Source organism: Salvelinus fontinalis, chromosome 17 (genome assembly GCF_029448725.1).
Source record: "Salvelinus fontinalis isolate EN_2023a chromosome 17, ASM2944872v1, whole genome shotgun sequence".
Lineage (NCBI taxonomy): Eukaryota > Metazoa > Chordata > Actinopteri > Salmoniformes > Salmonidae > Salvelinus > Salvelinus fontinalis.
The window spans coordinates 39,957,779-39,976,696 of NC_074681.1; the positions used below are offsets into that span (position 1 = coordinate 39,957,779).

The window sequence follows — 18,918 nt, forward strand, 5'->3', positions numbered from 1 at the left end:
GGTGTTTATACTTGCGTACTATTGTTTGTACAGATGAACGTGGTACCTTCAGGCATTTGGAAATTGCTCCCAAGGATGAACCAGACTTGTGGAGGTCTACAATTAGTTTTTGTGGAGGTCTTGGCTGATTTCTTTTGATTTTCAAATTTGGTCAAGCAAAGAGGCACTGAGTTTGAAGGCAGGCCTTGAAATACATCCACAGGTACACCTCCAATTGACTCAAATGATGTCAATTTTCCTATCAGAAGCTTCTAAAGCTATGACATCATTTTCTGGAATTTATCAAGCTGTTTAAAGGCACAGTCAACTTAGTGTATGTAAACTTCTGACCCACTGGAATTGTGATGCAGTGAATAATAAGTGAAATAATCTGTAAACAATTGTTGGAAAAATGACTTGTGTCATGCACAAAGTAGATGTCCTAACCAACTCGACAACACTATAGTTTGTTAACAAGAAATTTGTGGAGTGGTTGAAAAACGAGTTTTAATGACTCCAACCTAAGTGTATGTAAACTTCCGACGTCAACTGTATGCCATTTAGCAGATGCTTTTATCCAGAGTTCTCATTCACCATACCAGTGTCTGAAATCAGCATGTTTCTACAATAAGATGACAGAGAATGACTCCTGATGATGTCACATGGTGAAGTGCCCCTTTAATAACATGAGAACACAAGCCATGTTTAGTTTTTACTGCCTGCCTACCATCCCAACATCCCAATTTACCTCAGGAGATTCAATCTCTCTTTTATAATCCACTGTGGGGGAAAAAATTCCCTTTTTTTTCTCTCTGTACTCCTGCTGTCTGAAAGTCTGGGCTAGGCTTGATTAATTAAGGGCTGTTCTAGTGCTCCGGCACTGCAGTCACTGGCTGGGCTGAGTTCGAGATGATCTGATCAGTGTCTGTATTAGTAGGCCATCAATAGAAGAACAGGAACTGCCATTAGCAGCACCAGCAGTTAGCAGTGCACGCATGGGTTAGGTAAAGTTAGTCTTACATGATAACCATAGAAACCATAGAAACATAAATGAAAATGGATTGCAACTCATCATCCTAAAGGGGAATATAAAGAAATGAAAATAAAAAATGGTCAACGTCACCCTTTGTTTGGAGAAATGCAACAAGGGAATGAGTTTACAGCAGCAAAACAATGGTTTTGGGGGCACTTTGGGTTCAATAGTGGCCCAAGGATAGCAAACATATGATATATTGACAATAAAAGCACTCAAATGAAAAATGGTCCCTCGCCAATCTAGAGAAAATAACAAAAGCGGAGAGAAAAATGTACAAATGGCTCATTAACTAAACGTGTTATACCAAATCTGAAATCATAGCAAGTCCTCTTGAAATAAAATAACCGTTTGAGCCAGATGTATTGAAATTAGTAATATGTACAGCAGCTGAATTGTCTTCTTCCATAGTTTAATTACATCATGTGTAAACAGTTCACATTCCACCTAGCAATAATCCAACTGGGTCAAAGAGTCTGAATACAAGTAAATAAGTACAGTATAAAACACTGAATAGTAGTACCACAGTAGTGAACAAGGTGTATCAGTCACCCAAGTCTATGGAGGCCACAGAATTCAGATTTTGTAAAAACGTCTTCAATTCGTATAGATAAACTCCAAGATAACATTGTAGTCAACTTTTAATTTTTAGACGGTTACATCATTTGAACACATAAAATGTGGGACGACAATGTCCCCATAGACGATGATAGTAAAGTAGAATGAAAATACAAATAAAATGCAAACAAACAGAACAAGCCAATAAAAACCTGCCCTCTGGACAGAAAATACAAATCATGTGACCAGAAGTAAAAGGACATGGCCAGTGCCAAGTAGACTCGTCTCCTGCCATGTGTCTGTCAAGCAAATCATTCCTGTGAACTTTCACCTGGAAGGAGAAAGGTAGTCCTGGAACTTAGATGCTGGTGGGAACATGCCCTATTGGCACTCTCGCACCAGGAAGAGGCAGCTTCCTGGTTCTGTCGGCTACTATGGAGGCGGAGGAGTCAGTGAAGCGGGCGACATTCAGAAACTGCTAACAACGTCTAACACAGACAGTTCCACAGATCCACTGATGATCTTAGTTTTCCTCCTCTCCTCTGTCCTCTCCCCAGTGTGTGTGACTACGGCGTGAAGCCTAGAAGAATGGTCCATCTTTCATGTGCGCTAGTTAGTTTTGGGGTAGATCTTCTCATAGAAGAAGTTCTGAGCCAGCAGGTAGAGCTCCCCGTCCTTCTCCCGGACGGCGTGAGCCCGGACAAACTGGAACTGCTCCAGGGCAAACTCGTAGAACTCGTTTTCCATCTTCCAGATGGCGGACTGCTGCAGCCTGGCGCTGGATTCCTTGGTGGGCGGCTTCTTTTCACTTGTCTTCCTCAGGTGGGATTTCTTCCCTGTTGGGTAAGGGGCATAAAAGTGAGAATTGGTCTCTCACAGAGCAGCAACAAGTGAAAATGTAGTTTTGTTTACACACTTAAAATCACCTCTCCTGTGACAAAAGTTACATCTACTGTACATGCTTCAACATTCAAAAACAGGTACGTCCTCATTCTACATGCTGACACTAAAATAAAAAAAGTTTGAAAAAGACTAAATCAATCTCCTTTGTGATAAATAATCCTGAATAAAGTCCTAATCTAAAATGTCCTCTCAGGAGGAAGTAGGCATTGGTAGGGTACCCGTTTTGTAGAGCTCAGTGGCGCCCCTGAAGAAGCGCGGCAGCGCCGCCTCCAGCATCATTACAAAGTCCTCCAGCTCCTCAGTCACCCCCACCAGCAGGTACTCATTGACCAGGTTATATTTGGCCTGCTCCAGGGCCCAGTGGCTGCCCACGTTCCTACGGGGGAAAAGATTGATTAACTGTCTATCAAATGTATTCAGAAAGCCCTTTTTACACCAGCTGTACGTGAGATGTTCAGGTTTACGTAGAGAATGATTTCATGTTGGATACATTGGCAGCTCCGAGCTGAATTGCAGTATACAGTACAAGTACGGTAAACAAATACAAAATCAATAAACTGCGTTACAATCAAGCAAATAGGCTAGCCTCGCATTCGACAGTTGAGACAGGGGGCAGAAAGAGAGGGGGGGCGATGATACAGATCACACGAGAGAAAGCTTATCAAAAGGCATGCAATAGTACTGTATGTATAATGGAGGTAAGTTTAAATGGATGTTAAAGGGATTCTGTCCATATCCCAGCTCATTAAGAAATGTTTTATAGGTTAAGAATGCAGGGTATGGATGTCACGTAAAGAGGGGTACATACCAGCATTCGGAGTAGTGACCACAGAAAAAAGGGATCTGCAACCACAGCTTTTCCGGGGCGCAGTCTGAGCCACCCGCCGACACACACTCATCAAAGGTCTGAATCACATCAACGAAAAATGTAATGTAGCATTACCTATGGTAGCGTGTTTTACTGTTCAAATGTATTGTATATATTACTGCTAATAAATAAAATATAATAATTCTGCTCTAAGTGGAACCCAGAAGACGGAATCCGCATTAAGGGAAACAGTCCTACTGTCCGCCCCAGCACCTTTGTTATCGTTTTTGTTTTGTGGACGAAAAGGAGGTGAGGTGCATCGAGCAGTAGGTGAAATGTAAAAATAAAATAAAATGGCAGTAGATATTCCGCTGTTCTACCGCGCATGCAAAGACGTACGAAATAATGCAGAGGACTGTGGGACTGACCTTCTTATCCCCCTGTTTCCGGCGTCGCAGGCCGGGCCGGTAGTCGTCCCCAAAACGCAGGAAGTAGTAGTAGGACACCAGGCGCTCGATGGGGTCGCGGATCACATTGATGTAGACGGGCTTCTTTTTTACTCCAAACCTGCGTCAAAACAGAAAGCTAGAGTCAGAATAAATTGTATAATGATGTCCTACCCGACCCGTATATTACACATATATTGTCTAAGATGACCTATGAACAGACAATATCTTAATATCGTGGGCCTGTTCAATAGGAGATGGTGTTATCATTTATTGTATAAGTTCTTACGTCTCGCATAGAGATGCTAGAAATTACATATCTAAGATGACCTATGAACACGTCACAAATCTAGGCCCTGTTCAATAGGACAGTGTTGCTTCAACTTGCCATTACGACACCCCTTTTCATATGATTTAAAGCCGTATCCCTTCGATAGAATGCAACTCTATCTGTGACATTCTGAATGTTGCGCAATAGTGATGTAGTATTCTATAAGACCACAAGGGGGAGACAGCAGCAAAAGTCTATCTGGTAGGATGTGTGCAGTAGTGAGGGGTTCTCACTTTGTAAAGTCCAGGAAGGAGACGTGGCCGTGGTAGAACGCCGGCTTCATCTCCCCCCACTCTGTCACGTTCTTCACAAACCGCACCTGAGCAGGTAGACAACGGCAATTAATACATGACATGTGCCTATGCAATCCCCTCTTCAAACTCTCGCTTCCACTCTCCCCTCGCATTCACTCTTGCCGATTTTTAAAGTGACACCAGCTGCCACTCGTCGCCCACTGTTTACATGCTGCCCGAATTCTAATGTCGCAATGTTTTGACCTCTGTGGAAGAGTGAGAGAGATATATAGAGTCACTCTATACCTCTCTCTCACTCTTCCAGAGGTCAAAACATTGCTACATTAGAATTCGGGCAGCATGTAAACAGTGGGCGACGAGTGGCAGCTGGTGTCACTTTAAAAATCGGCGGATGGCCTCATTGCAATGGGTGGAATGGATCATGGAAGAAACCATGTGTGTGGAGCCTTTATATTCATTCCATTCCAGTCATTACAAAGAGCTAATCCTCTGATCTCTCCCTCCATCAGCATCCACCGTATGTAATATTTTCCTCTAATCAGCTACATATAGAGGGACGTTACACCCTTGACCCTCTGGCCTCACTCGCTCACCTGGTCCTGCATGGACATGACTGGGTTGTTCTTGGTGGTGTTGATGTGCAGCACGTGGTAGCGGTTCTTGCCACACAGGTCGTAGGCAATGTTGGTGAAGGAGGTGCTGGCCGTCTTGGGCACGCGGTTGTAGATGACCACCATGTCCTCACCGCCGGCTACCGAGGGGGCCTCCCGCTCCCGCAGGCCATCCTGCGTGTGTCTCTCCTCGATCTCGTGCACCTCGTGCCTGGCGATGGCCCGCTCTGCCCAGAAGAAGAGGAGTTAAAGGGTTAGTCCACCATATTATAGACAATGTTTTCCACTTCAAAAAATGGATGCCAAACAAAAACCATCATCTTCAAAGTTTTAGTGGAAGAACTATGCAGATGCAAAGTCTGGTAACAGAATTTTGGTAAAATCTCCCTCAGTGTGTTTTATGTGACCACGTATTTCAAAAACTCTTAAAATATATCTGCTCAAAAATGAAAGATTCACAGATGTCTGCAGAAAGAACGGGGTGTCAGCTATGACGTGACACCTTGAGTTTGAAAAAAATCTATTTTGGTTACTGAACCAAAGTGAAGTGAATTTACACGCGGTATAATAATTGCTTTAATTGAATTTCATCTTCGGTCCCTGATCTGTACTACACAGAAATGTAATAGTTAATGTCATTTTTGCTACATTAAATACATGCTTAGTCATGTGGACAAATATCCTGCCTCTATTGTATTGTGTTTGGGAGAAAATGGGGGTCATGTTAGCAGTAACCGCATAAAGTTACTGTGAAACCAAGGTAAACAAAAGCCATTTTTCTCAGTTCCACGCTATGAGCAGTTACTCCCTTTTTGCTTGGTAGGGCAGTATAGTGTACTCAACTCTAGTGTGCTCTGTGTACTTCACTCTATTGAACTACTCTCTACTCTGCTGTCCAAACTTGTGCAACATAGAAGCCTATGATTAGAAGCCATTTTGGTAACAGAATTTCAAGTGTTAATCACTTCATTCAAAATGAATGTCAGTTAAAACACTAACTAATAGATACCTTTCATTATCCTCCCTAATGAGAGAAAGAAATGAGAAAATATCTAAAAGATGTGGGCAGGGGTCTTCACTTCAACATTGTGTATGGATGTATTTCTAATACAGTTTAAGACTTTCTGGTAGATGTTTTGTAATCTATTTGAAAATAAATCAAAGCCTTTGCTTATTCCTAATTTTCAGGAAATGTATATATGCCTTAATTCCTCAAAATGTAGACTCTTCGATTTCATTTAACACCCAATTTGATATGCTCATATAAACTTAATATTGGTGCTCATGGGTCATTTCACATGGAAATGACCAGTAGCAAAAAATAGAGTTTTTTATAAATATAAAAAAAACTCTACGGGTCTTTAGGACACTTTCTATTTAGGTAAACTATCCCTTTAAGGGCCTTCAGCACCTACTATCAAAACAATTGTGTGACTAAAACAAAAATAGGCTTCTGTGTCAAATCAGTCTCAGATTGACTGGTGGTGACAATGGCTCAGATCTGTGCTGGAACACAAAAACACTCCAGCACCTAATATTCGTGGGAACACAGAGCCAAGTCGCCCAGGTCATGCCTATCCATGTAGACACGCTGGCACCTGGTAGAGGGGAAATTAAGATGTAATCTGTGATCACTCGGCTTCCCCCTCTTCCATCCCCACATACACCGCCATTCCCACATACACCGCCCCCTCCCAGGCGTCTGCTTATGTCCCACTGATCAAAGCTAGCGCTAACCAACCGTGCTAACAACTGGTGCTAGCCACGATACTGGGCTGTGACAGGTGGCTGTCTATGGTCGTCTGTCATCATGACCGTCGATAAATATGGTCATGAGTAACACCCAAAATAGCTAAGTGACACCCCCCCCCACCTAAAGCACATAGCCATTATAGAGCTGTTATCGGACCGTTACAATTTCATAAATCAGGACCCGTTTCCACAGTAGGAGTGCTGATCTAAGATCAGTTTAGCCTTTTAGATCAAAATGAATGTGATTATATGGACAGTTGGGTAGCTGATCCTAGATCAGCACTCTCACTCAGAGATTCGAGCGCAGATCTCTAGGCCTAGAACAAGGGTCGACAAATAGCAGCCCGCGGGCCAAAACCATCCAGTGTGACATTTTTGGGACCTCCAAAGTTGTCAATTTATTTATTTTAGGGGGGTAAAAGCACTAATATCCTCAGGAATTCAACCCACCCCCCCAAAAAAATAATGACAACGTGAAAACATGGTTTAGACAGTTTTGCAATTTTATTGAAAATGCAGAAATATCATTTACATAAGTATTCCCACCAGGCAATTCATGTTAGAATCACCTTTGGTAGCAATTACAGCTGTCTTTCTGGGTAAGTCTCTAAGAGCTTTGCACACCTGGATTGTACAAAATTTGCACATTATAATTTGTCAATTCTTTAAGCGCTGTGAAGTTGGTTGTTGATCATAGCTAGACAGCCATTTTCAAGCTTTGCCATATATTTAAGACAATTTAAGTCAAATGTAACTAGGCGACTGAGGAACATTCAATGTTGTCTTGGTAAGCAACTCCAGTGCATATTTGGCCTTGTGTTTCAGGTTATTGTCCTGCTGAAAAGTGAATTCATCTCCCAGTGTCTGTTGGAAAGCAGACTGAACCAGGAGTCTCTCTAGGATTTTGCCTGTGCTTAGCTCCATTCTGTTTATTTTTGTATCCTTACCGATGACAAGCATACCCATAACATGATGCAGCCACCACCATGCTTGAAATTACGAAGAGTATCAGTGATGTGTTGGATTTGCTCCAAACATAATGCTTAGTATTCAGGTCATGAAGCTCATTTCTTGCAGTTTTACTTTAGTGCCTTAATGCAAACAGGATGCATGTTGGGTATTTTTTTTAAATACTGCACAGGCTTCCTTCTTTTTGCTCTGTCAACTGTTTGTTTTATGGAGCAACTACTATGTTGTTGATCCATCCCCAGTTCTCTTATCACAGCCATTAAACTGTAACTGTTGTAAAGTCACCATTGGCCTCATGGTGAAATCCCAGAGTGGTTTCCTTCCTCCCTGGCAATGAATTTAGTCGTTCCTTCCTATCTTTGTAGTGACTTGGTGTATCAATACACCATCCAAAGTGTAATTATTAACTCCACCATGCTCAAAGGGATATTCAATGTCATATTTTTACCAATAGGTGCCCTTCTTTGTGAGGCATTGGAAAAACTCCCTGGTCTTTGTGGTTGAATCTGTTTGAAATGTACTGCTCGACTGAGGGATTTGTATGAGTGGGGTACAGAGTTGAGGTTGTTATTAAAAATTGTAAAAAATGTGTTAAAAAGAATCACTATTATTGTATACAGAGTGAGTCCATGCAACTTATGTGACACATTTTTACTCCCAAACTTATTTAGGCTTACCATAAATCAAATTTGTCACATATACATGGTTAGCAGATGTTAATGTGAGTGCAGTGAAATGCTTGTGCTTCTAGTTCCGACAATGCAGTAATAACCAACAAGTAATCTAACCTAACAATTCCACAACTACTACCTTATACACACACAAGTGTAAAGGGATAAAGAATATGTACATAAAGATATATGAATGAGTGATGGTACAGAACGGCATAGGCAAGATGCAGTAGATGGTATTGAGTACAGTCTATACATATGAGATGAGTAATGTAGGGTATAACAAAGGGGTTGAATGCTTGACTGAAGATGCTAGTGTTCATTTGTAATTATACTGAATAAAAACACAACAATTTCAATGATTTTACCGACAGTTACAGTTCATATAAAAGGAAATCAGTCAATTGAAATAAATTCATTAGGCCCTAATCTATGGATTTCACATGACTGGGCATAAGCCCACCCATTGGGGACCCAGGCCCAGCCAATCATAATGACTTTTTCCAAACAAAAAGGACTTTATTATAGTCCTAAATACTCCTCAGTTTCATCAGCTGTCTGGGTTGCTCGTCTCAGATGATCCCGCAGGTGAAGAAGCCGTATGTGGAGGTCCTGGGCTGGCATGGTTACACGTGGTCTGCGGTTGTGAGGCTGGTTGGACGTACTGCCAAATTTTCTAAAACAACATTGGATACAATTTCTCTACAATAAACTAACATTAAATTCTCTGGCAACAACTCTGGTGGGCATTCTTGCAGTCAGCATGCCAATTGCACACTCCCTCAAAACATCTGTGGCGTTGTGACAAAACTGCACATTCTAGTGGCCTTTTTATTGTCCCCAGCACAAGGTGCACCTATGTAATGATCATGCTGTTTAATCAACTTCTTGATATGCTACACCAGTCAGGTAGATGGATTATCTTGGCGAAGAAGAAATGCTCAATAACATGGTATAAACAAATTTGTGCACAAAATGAGAGAAATAAGCATTTTGTGCATATGGCACATTCCTGGAATCTTCTTTTTCAGCTCTTGAAACCAACACTTTACATGTTGCGTTTATATTCTTGTTCAGTATAATTGGAGAAAAATTCTAAAAACATAATTACACTTTGACATTATGGTTATTGTGTGTAGGCCAGTGAATCTCAATTTAATCATGCTGTAACAAAATGTGGCAAAAGCCAAGGGGTGCGAACACTTTCTGAAGGCACTGTATGTGATCATGTCTCAATGTAAGCAAAGCATGAAATTATTGTTATTTTCAAATACAATTTATTTTTGTGCTTAGTTGTGATCAATTTGCAGTGGACACATTTTTAAAATAATTTTTCAGCCCATCCGCCGCTCTGAATAAAAATGGTCCGCGCCGTTATCTAATCTAGTTACCTACCCTTAGCATGTCCTAATATTGGAGACTACTCACTATCTGTAACAACTGAATCAAGATCAGCTCTCCCTAGCTCTAAAGCATAATGAGCTGAACGTAAACAGGCCCCAAACCAAAAGTTAAGGGCATGGTGTTCAGTACCAACAACAAAGCATGAGTTACAGCCTTGTTGTAGTCCATGGTGTTGAACAAGCTTAGGTAGAAACCCACTGTATCGGAGCAGAGGGCGCCAGACACTTTAGCTAATGGTCGACTGAGGTAATTTAATTACTGGACAAAAGGCCCGCTCTTAAAAGAATAATCACTCTGGCCACACAGTGCGCTTCCATTCAGTTCCCATTTCCGTTGGTTCCCCCTCGCCTCCATATAATTCCAGCTAATTAATGACCTATGGCGGCAACACAGTCTTAAAGACTAAGCCGATACCTATCATTCTGAACACATTCTTAAACACCGGCCGAGATCGCAATAAGCTATTTACTACAATTTCACGCTTAAATTTGAATTTTCAAAATCAGTCATACTCGGTGAGAAACCCGCAAATATGACAGTTTGTTATATATTATGGCCATCTCCTAAGATCTGATAATAAAAACAGGGGTGATTAGCCTTTCTCCAGGCAGCTCATACATCCATCATACTCCGCAGCTATTCATCCTTGTTAGCCCCCCGAGCCAAAGTCTAGGCAAAGGGGTAATACAGATTGGCTATCGCCAGCCTGAGAGGTAGATGCCTTGTATTGTTCTGCTTCAATAGCGCTGGACTGCAAAATCAAAATGGAGTATGACAGGGGGGAGATCTAGGTTGCAGCTGTAAATACAAATAAAGAATAGTAGAAGTCGTGTTTCTTCCCCCCAACATTATATTTGCCCTGTGTTTCCTGGTGGATAGTTAGGAGTGGGACAAATTCTCGCTCACGCCGCACATGCATTATTTGTTTCCCGTAGTGCATATACAGCCAGGAGTGAATAAAAGTGTGTGATTAGTTGAGGAGGAGCAAGATGAGGGATACGCTCAGTTTCTATTGAAAACCTGCATAGACATTATTCATGAAATGTCAAGCCTACTGTATGAGGGACCCCTGTGCTAACTTTTCACAGCTACTAGAAATTTACAGGCTGATCAACTAAATGCTTCAATGACTGTACAGAACTACCGTTTCAGACAAATGCATGACAAAACACAAACATCAAAATCTTGCAGCGTTTGTGAAGAAATGACAGGAAGTGAATGAGTTAAAGCAATTAAGTTGTAAGTGCTCTTTTTAGGCCAGATTACCGTAGCTGGGGGGGATTTTCCTGGCTTGGAGACAACTGCAGCTTTGATGGCCCATGAAAGCGCTCATTCACGTCTACCCTGGCATTTGAGGTCTAGACATCTGAGAGAGAGTCAAGGCAGTAAACGAGAAACTACAAAAATCGACTGGCTTGTACAGCCTAGCCCAAGCAAGTGCAGATATTTCTCTGGTGTCAGAGTTGAGGTGGCAACCGTGTAACCAAGCGCTCAGATACCAGATTTGTATTGGCATGTGGAAATGAGGCATGTGGAAGTAGCCTGTTTCTTGGTGGAAAGGTATCTTGTTAAGCGGCCTATTTTCCTCATGGGAGTTCACACAAGCCTCTACTGTCAGTGAAGCGAGACAAAACAAACAATCTGTTGTCAGCAGACAAAACCATGCCCTTTTCAGTTAGAGAAGGGCAGACGGCAACCCCTTTGCAGGCGGTTTTGAGGGAGGTTGTTGTTTGGGGGGAAAAAAGGTCTTGTGATGGTCTGATTCTAGCCTTATGAAGAAGAAAACAAAAAAAAAAAGAAAGTTAGTTACATGTCGGGATATTATTTTTGACAATATATCGCAATATTATTTTTGCCGGTATCACAATAATCTTGTGCTAGTCGGCTGTGCCAGCGGCAGAATTCCAGTATTTTTCATCCTATAGCTTGTTCTGCATCTTTTTTTTTTTAAATGGTAAGACAATCTGTTGTCAGCACTTTTATTTCCATGACTGGTCAAAGCTAATTTTCTCATCGCTCTCGTCACTCTGCTGCAGACATACAGTGAGCAATACATGTATAGAACACCGAATCACAATATCGACATGCCTTCATATTTTAAAAAATATATATATATTTTTTACATATTGTTTCGCCCCTATGTACAATTGAAGTCCACATAAACCTTAGACAAATACATTTAAACTAAGTTTCACAATTCCTGACATTTAATCCTAGTAAAAATTCTGTCTTAGGATCACCACTTTATTTTAAGAATGTGAAATGTCAGAATAATAGGAGAGAATTATTTCTTCTCAGTGGGTCAGAAGTTTACATGCTACCAAATACTAATTGAGTGTATTGCCTTTAAATTGTAAACTTGGGTTAAACGTGTCAGGCTAGCCTTCCACAATAAGTTGGGTGAATTTTGGCCCATTCCTCATGACAGAGCTGGTGCAACTGAGTCAGGTTCAGGCCTCCTTGCTCGCACACGCCTTTTCAGTTCTGCCCACATATTTTCTATAGGATTGAGGTCAGGGCTTTGTGATGGCCACTCCAATACCTTGACTTTGTTGTCCGTAAGCCATTTTGCAACTACTTTGGAAGTATACTTGGGGTCATTATCCAATTGGAAGACCCATTTGCGACCAAGCTTTAACTTCCTGACTGAGGTCTTGAGATGTTGCTTCAATATATCCACATCATTTTCCTCCCTCATGATGCCATCTATTTTGTGAAGTGCACCAGTCCCTCCTGCAGCAAAGCACCCACACAACATGATGCTGCCACCCCCGTGCTTCACGGATGGGATGGTGTTCTTCGGCTTGCAAGCCTCACCTTTTTCCTCCAAACATAACGATGGTCATTATGGCCAAACAGTTCTATTTTTGTTTCATCAGACCAGAGTACATTTCTCCAAAAGGTACTATGTGCAGTTGCAAACCATAGTCTGACTTGTTTATGGCGGTTTTGGATCAGTGGCTTCTTTGCTGAGCGGCCTTTCAAGTTATGACAATATAGGACTCGTTTTACTGTGGAGATAGATACTTTTGTACCCGTTTCCTCCAGCATCTTCACAAGGTCCTTTGCTGTTCTGGGATTGAGTTGCAGTTTTCCACCAAAATACATTAATCTCTAGGAGACAGAACATGTCTCCTTCCTGAGCGGTATGACAGCTGCGTGGTCCCATGGTGTTTATACTTGCGTACTATTGTTTGTACAGATAAACATGGTACCTTCAGGCGTTTGGGAATTGCTCCCAAGGATGAACCAGACATGTAGGTCTACAATTATTTGAGGTCTTGGCTGATTTCTTTTGATTTTCCCACGATGTGAAGCAAAGAGGCACTGAGTTTGAAGGTAGGCCTTGAAATACATCCACAGGTACACCTCCAATTGACTCAAATGTCAGTCAGCCTATCAGAAGCTTTAAAGCCATGACATAATTTTCTGGAATTTTCCAAGCTGTTTAAAGGCACTGTCAACTTGGTGTATGTAATCTTCTGATCCACTGGATTGGTGATACAGTGAATAAGTGAAATAATCTGTCTGTAAACAATTGTTGGAAAAATGTACTTGTGTCATGCACAAAGTAGATGTCCTAAAAGACTTGCTAAAACTATAGTTTGTTAACAAGAAATTTGTGGAGTGTTAAAAAAATAAAAAGTTTTAGTGACACCAACTGAAGTGTATGTAAATTTCCGACGTCAACTGTACCGTGACAATATCGTATTGGGAGGTCCCTGGCAATTCCCCAGCCAACTTAGTATCATTACGGGTATTCACAATGGAGAGCGTTCAACCTAGCTGGCCTTATATCTGTTCGAAAAGATGGAGACCTTAAGATGAGCATCACTAGCAGTCTGTTCTTTAGCCAACTCCTCTTTGTGTTAGGCCTAAGTCTTCTATCTAGTTCAGTGTTTCTCAACCAGTCTGTGCTATGCTGCTGACCACATCCCTGAGATGGTTCTGCTAATTTAGTAGGCTCTAGTCTACATACAGTAAGCAGCCCACCAAGGAAGAAAAAAACGACAGCTTGCTGCCGGCACTTGACTCAAGAGGGACCATAGCTTGCCAGCCCCTAGTACAAAAAAATAAAAAATAAATTGAGAATGAGAAACAAGTTAATTCAAATCAAATGTATTTATATAGCCCTTCTTACATCAGCTGATATCTCAAAGTGCTGTACAGAAACCCAGCCTAAAACCCCAAAGTGTTTCTTAACCACTGGTTAGGCTGTGGCCCAACACTGGTCTCTAGGATACTAGTCCCTCAGATGGTTAGCATAGCTGACAAGGATTTAATCAGTTCTTAAGTGCTAGTTTTAATTTAAGCGATCCTCCAAAAAAGTACCATAGCATGCAAGCATGTCTTGAGTCTACAGTACATAAAGTATGGTACCAGGCTACTGTATCACTGCAAGCTTAACAGACACTTGTAAGGGTACAAATCATAGTTGACAGTATGAGCTTACCTTGTCAGTTTAGGAAAAAAAAATAGACAGCTTCCATCACATCCATCCCCCCCCAAAGAACTGGCAGTTACACAAGAATATAGAGCAATTTACACAGACGGCAGGCCATAGACACTAATAATTCAAGGCCTTGTTAAATGGCTGCTCTGTGGGGTGGACAATTGATTTGACCGGATCTCTTGGCAGGACTTGTCATTGACTAAGCAGGGGAATATCTTCTCAATAACAGCACAGATTTTTCCATGGCCACCATCACTTAAGAGATGGTAAGGCAAACTGATCATGTGGGAAACCACACTATCGTCCGCTATCCAAAGTTTTTTTTTTTAAACCCCAGAAAAATAAAGTTTATATAACAATGCACCTGTACAGTGACCAGGAAAAATATTTGCACCCTTTCTGATTCTATTTATATATATCTTTTTTTTTTTTTTTTTTACACTGAATCTTATCAGATCTTAAACCATAACCTACTATTAGATAAATGGAACCTGAGTGAACATTAACATAATTATTTATCAACATTAGAGGTCATGCAACACCCAATGCCTGTGTGAAAAGTAAATTGTCCCTTACACTCAATAACTGGCTGTGCCTCCTTTAGCTCCAATGTCTGTAACCAAACACTTCCTGTAGTTGATGAGACAGCCTACAGGGAGGTCAGCCGGGACAACAACAACAACCTCTCCCTCAAAGTCAGAAAGACCAAGGAGCCAGTTGTGGACTACAGGAAACGGGGGGCGAGCACACCCCCGTCCACGGGGCTGCAGTGGAGTGGGTTGAGAGCTCTTAAGTTCCTGTGTCCAAATCACCAAGGACTCACCAAGGACAAAAAGGTACACAGTCGTGAAGGCGCGACAGCACCTCCTCCCCCTCAGGAAGTTTAAATGTTTTGGCATAGGTCCACATTTCCTTAAAAAGTTGCACCATTGAGAGCATCTTGACTGGCTGCTTGGTATGGCAACAGTACTGCCCTCAAATCGCATGGCGCTACAGAGGGTGGTGCGCACAGCCCGGTACATCACTGGGGCCAAGCTCCCTGCCATCCAGGCCCTCCATATTGGACGGTTTGAAAGGAAGGCCCAGAAAAGCCATAGTCTGTTCTCTCTAATCCGCACGGCAAGCGGTACCAGGCTCCTGAACAGCTTCTATCCCCAAGCCATTTAACCACCTTCTTGCCGGGATAAGTCTTTTAGATCTCCCGTGCCGGCAAGTTAAGGAGTGGCAGTACGTGGACGTCTATTTTAATAAATCCATTGAATATACACCATCACAATGAAAGTCTTTATTACATTACATTTGTTTTAGGCAGGTCCTAAGAAACATAAGACTAATAAAAATGTATTTTCGAAAGAATCGAATGGCATATTGTGATGATTTATGTTATTGGTCTGTGCAGCCTATAGGGTACATGGCTGTGCCATACACATGAACTCAAGTTGTTTTGTTCATAAAAACAGATAAGACACATTTAGCCTACCCTGATCAGTCAACACATACTGTATATTTTCTAGTAGGCCATATAAAATGTAACAGAATAAAATACAAAATAAATTTTTTCCCACACAACTTGCGTTAAGGCAATGTGTGGAACCGCTGTCATATAAATGTGATATATATTAAAAAAAAAACAGTTTGTCTTGTCCTCACTCCGCTTTGTTAGGGAGAAGGCGAATGGTCTTACATTGAGAGCATCTTCGTCGGGATACCGATTGAAAATTTCAATGTCTATTTTCAAAAGCATGCATGTCCCGTGTTCGTACTACACAGCCTCCGCAGGCTTTGAGTTTCCGATACACTACACGTGTCAAACACATTCCAAGGAGGGCCGAGTGTACGCAGGTTTTTGCTCTTCCCTTGTACTTGATGAATTAAGGTCACTAATTAGTAAGGAACTCCCCACACCTGTTTGGCTAGGGCTTAACTGAAAGGAAAAACCAAAAACCTGCAGACACTAGGCCCTCCATGGAATGAATTTGACACCCCTGCTATACACGATCGAGCAAAACAAAGACCCACACTTGATTTAGGCTACATTATAGCATGTTAAAACGTATCTGATCAGTGATAGATGAGCAAACAGATACACAACCACTTACTTACCCAGATCGAGAATTAACCAAATTTACAGATTCAGTGAAACAAAAATCACATTGATTGAGTAAGACAAGTCACAAGCTTTTTGTCAGGAGTAGTGGATCATTTCTCTCCACTCACAGTCATTTAGTAGGCCCAGCCAAGGCCTACTATCAGAACATTTTTGCCAGCATGTCATGATCAGTGGTAACAAATGAGCCAACGAGACAAGACCATCATGAGCAGCACTCACCTGTCAAACACTTCCACAGCCTAATTGTAGCCTAACCGGTCTCCATTTGGATATAAATCGATTTATCTAGACGAGTCCTCACGCTTGTCTCAAAGCAGCGCGAAAAGGTGCTGAAATAGTTAACCACACGCAGGTAAGCTATTGCTTCAAATGTATTATAACAAGTCTCAGTAAGCAACAATGTGGCCTTCAAATTGCATTAGCCTACTTTATTATAATATTTGTCATTCAGTGATATTTATTCACACAGTCATTCTTTATGGATCCATCCAGTTGTGGTTAACACAGTGCATGTAGTAGCCAAGTTGAAGCTAGGATGTATTTTTAAACCTAGGATAGTAACTACGCTGCCTAGCAACCATTAAGAGCTCAAGAGAGTAGTGCGCATAGATGCAAAGCAGGGTTCTATCATATATCCTGACACTTAGTCAATCTTAGGCCGATACACAGTGCATTCGGAAAGTATTCAGACCCCTTGACTTTTTCCACATTGTTATGCTAAAGCCTTATTCTAAAATTGTAAACATAAAAAGTCTACACACAATACCCCATAATGACAAAGCAAAAACAGGTTTAGAAATGTTTGCTAATTTTTAGAAATAAACTGAAATATGACACTTACATAAGTACTCAGAACCTTTACTCAGTACTTTGTTGAAGCACCTTTGGCATTGTTTACAGCCTTGAGTCTTTTTGGGTATGATGCTATGAGTTTGGCACACCTGTATTTGGAGAGTTCCTCCCATTCTTCTCTGCAGATCCTCTCAAGCTCTGTCAGGTTGGATGGGGAGCGTCATTGCACAGCTATTTTCAGGTCTCTCCAGAGATGTTCGATCGGGTTTAAGTTCGGGTTCTGGCTGGGCCACTCAAAGACATTCAGAGACTTGTCCCGAAGCCACTGCTGCGTTGTCTTGGCTGTGTGCCTAGAGTCATCTTATTGGAAGGTGAACCTTCTCCCCAGTCTGAGGTCCTGAGTGCTCTACAGCAGGTTTTCATCAAGGATCTCTGTACTTTGCTCCGTTCAGCTTTCCCTCAATCCTAACTAGCCTCCCAGTCCCTGCCGCTTGAAAACATGCCCCCAGCACAATGCTGCCACCATGCTACACCGTAGGGATGGTGCCAGGTTTCCTCCAGATGTGACGCTTGGCATTCAGGCCAAAGAGTTCAATCTCCATTTCATCAGACCAGAGAATCTTGTTTCTCATGGTTTGAGAGTCTTTAGGTGCCTTTTGGAAAACTTCAAGTGGGCTGTCATGTGCCTTTTACTGAGGAGTGGCTTCCATCTGGCCACTCTACCATAAAGTCCTGATTGGTGGAGTGCTGCAGAGATGGGAGAACCTTCCAGAAGGACAACCATCTCCACAGAGGAACTCTAGAGCTCTGTCAGAGTGACCATTGGGTTCTTGGTCACCTCCCTGACCAAGGCCCTTCACCCCCAATTGCTCAGTTTGGAGATGGCTGCGCAGCCAGGAAGAGTCTTGGTGCATCCATACTTCTTCCATTTAAGAATGGAGGAAACTCTTTGTACCCTTCCCCAGATCTGTGCAGCGACACAATCCTGTCTCAGAGATCTACAGACAACTCCATCGGCCCACTGTGCCATAAATAAATTATTTAACTCAATGACATTTGTGGATTTTCAAACATGAACTGCTTGTTTCAAGTCCTGCCACAACATCTCTAATTGGGTTTAGGTCTGGACTTTGACTAGACCATTCCAAAACGTAAAAATTGGTTGCTTTTCAGCCCTTCTGACAAACTTGCTTGTGGGTTTCGGATCATTGTCTTGCTGCAATACTCGGCTGCGCTTCAGCTCACGGACGGATGACCTGACATTCTTATTAGAATGGTCTGCATACAGAGCAGAATTCAGGGATCCGTCAATGATGGCAAGTCATCCAAATCCTGAGGCAGCAAAGCATTTCCAAACCGTCACACTACCACCTAGGGAGGGTCATGAGTAAGAGTACTCAAATCCAACATCAAAACTTATTAAAAAAAGAAAAAAAGGGCAATCAGTTGCTACATATATTTTTTGGCTTATAAATTAAAGATGTACCCATAGATTGTTGAACATAACTTTTAAATGCCTCAAGCTTAGTTCAACTGTCGTACACCAACAGAACCCAAAATATAAGCTTGGTTTTACGCCATGTTTGTAAACAACGTAAACAAACACTTTAGTCCTTGCATCCATAGCTCAGTCTATGAATTTGAGAGGGTCCTCTCCAGCCCCATCCCTCAGTTTTTTACCGAACCAGGGAGGCAGCGGTGCCATTGTTTCTGCCGTTTGCCGCTTTAACCAAATATATAATTTATTTTACAAAAACTGTAAAACTATTTGGCGGACTGTGCTTTGTGGCTGTCTGAACGGACAAGTGAAATTGTCTTGAAGAGGATGTTCATTTGCTTTGACT

General features: G+C 41.8%; 1 protein-coding gene across 1 annotated transcript in view; it reads right to left on the reverse strand.

The window, feature by feature from the left end:
- Positions 1–1,403: 1,403 nt before the first annotated feature.
- LOC129814360 (heparan sulfate 2-O-sulfotransferase 1-like) overlaps positions 1,404–18,918 on the reverse strand; it is a 28,995-nt gene continuing 11,480 nt past the window's right edge. Inside the window, exons 2-7 of the mRNA XM_055867452.1 lie at positions 4,906–5,150; positions 4,292–4,377; positions 3,710–3,848; positions 3,282–3,379; positions 2,692–2,849; positions 1,404–2,406 (exon numbers count right to left, since the gene is read on the reverse strand). Coding sequence (XP_055723427.1) covers positions 2,180–2,406; positions 2,692–2,849; positions 3,282–3,379; positions 3,710–3,848; positions 4,292–4,377; positions 4,906–5,150 — 953 coding nt within the window. The 3' untranslated portion in view covers positions 1,404–2,179. The remainder of the gene's footprint in view (positions 2,407–2,691; positions 2,850–3,281; positions 3,380–3,709; positions 3,849–4,291; positions 4,378–4,905; positions 5,151–18,918) is intronic.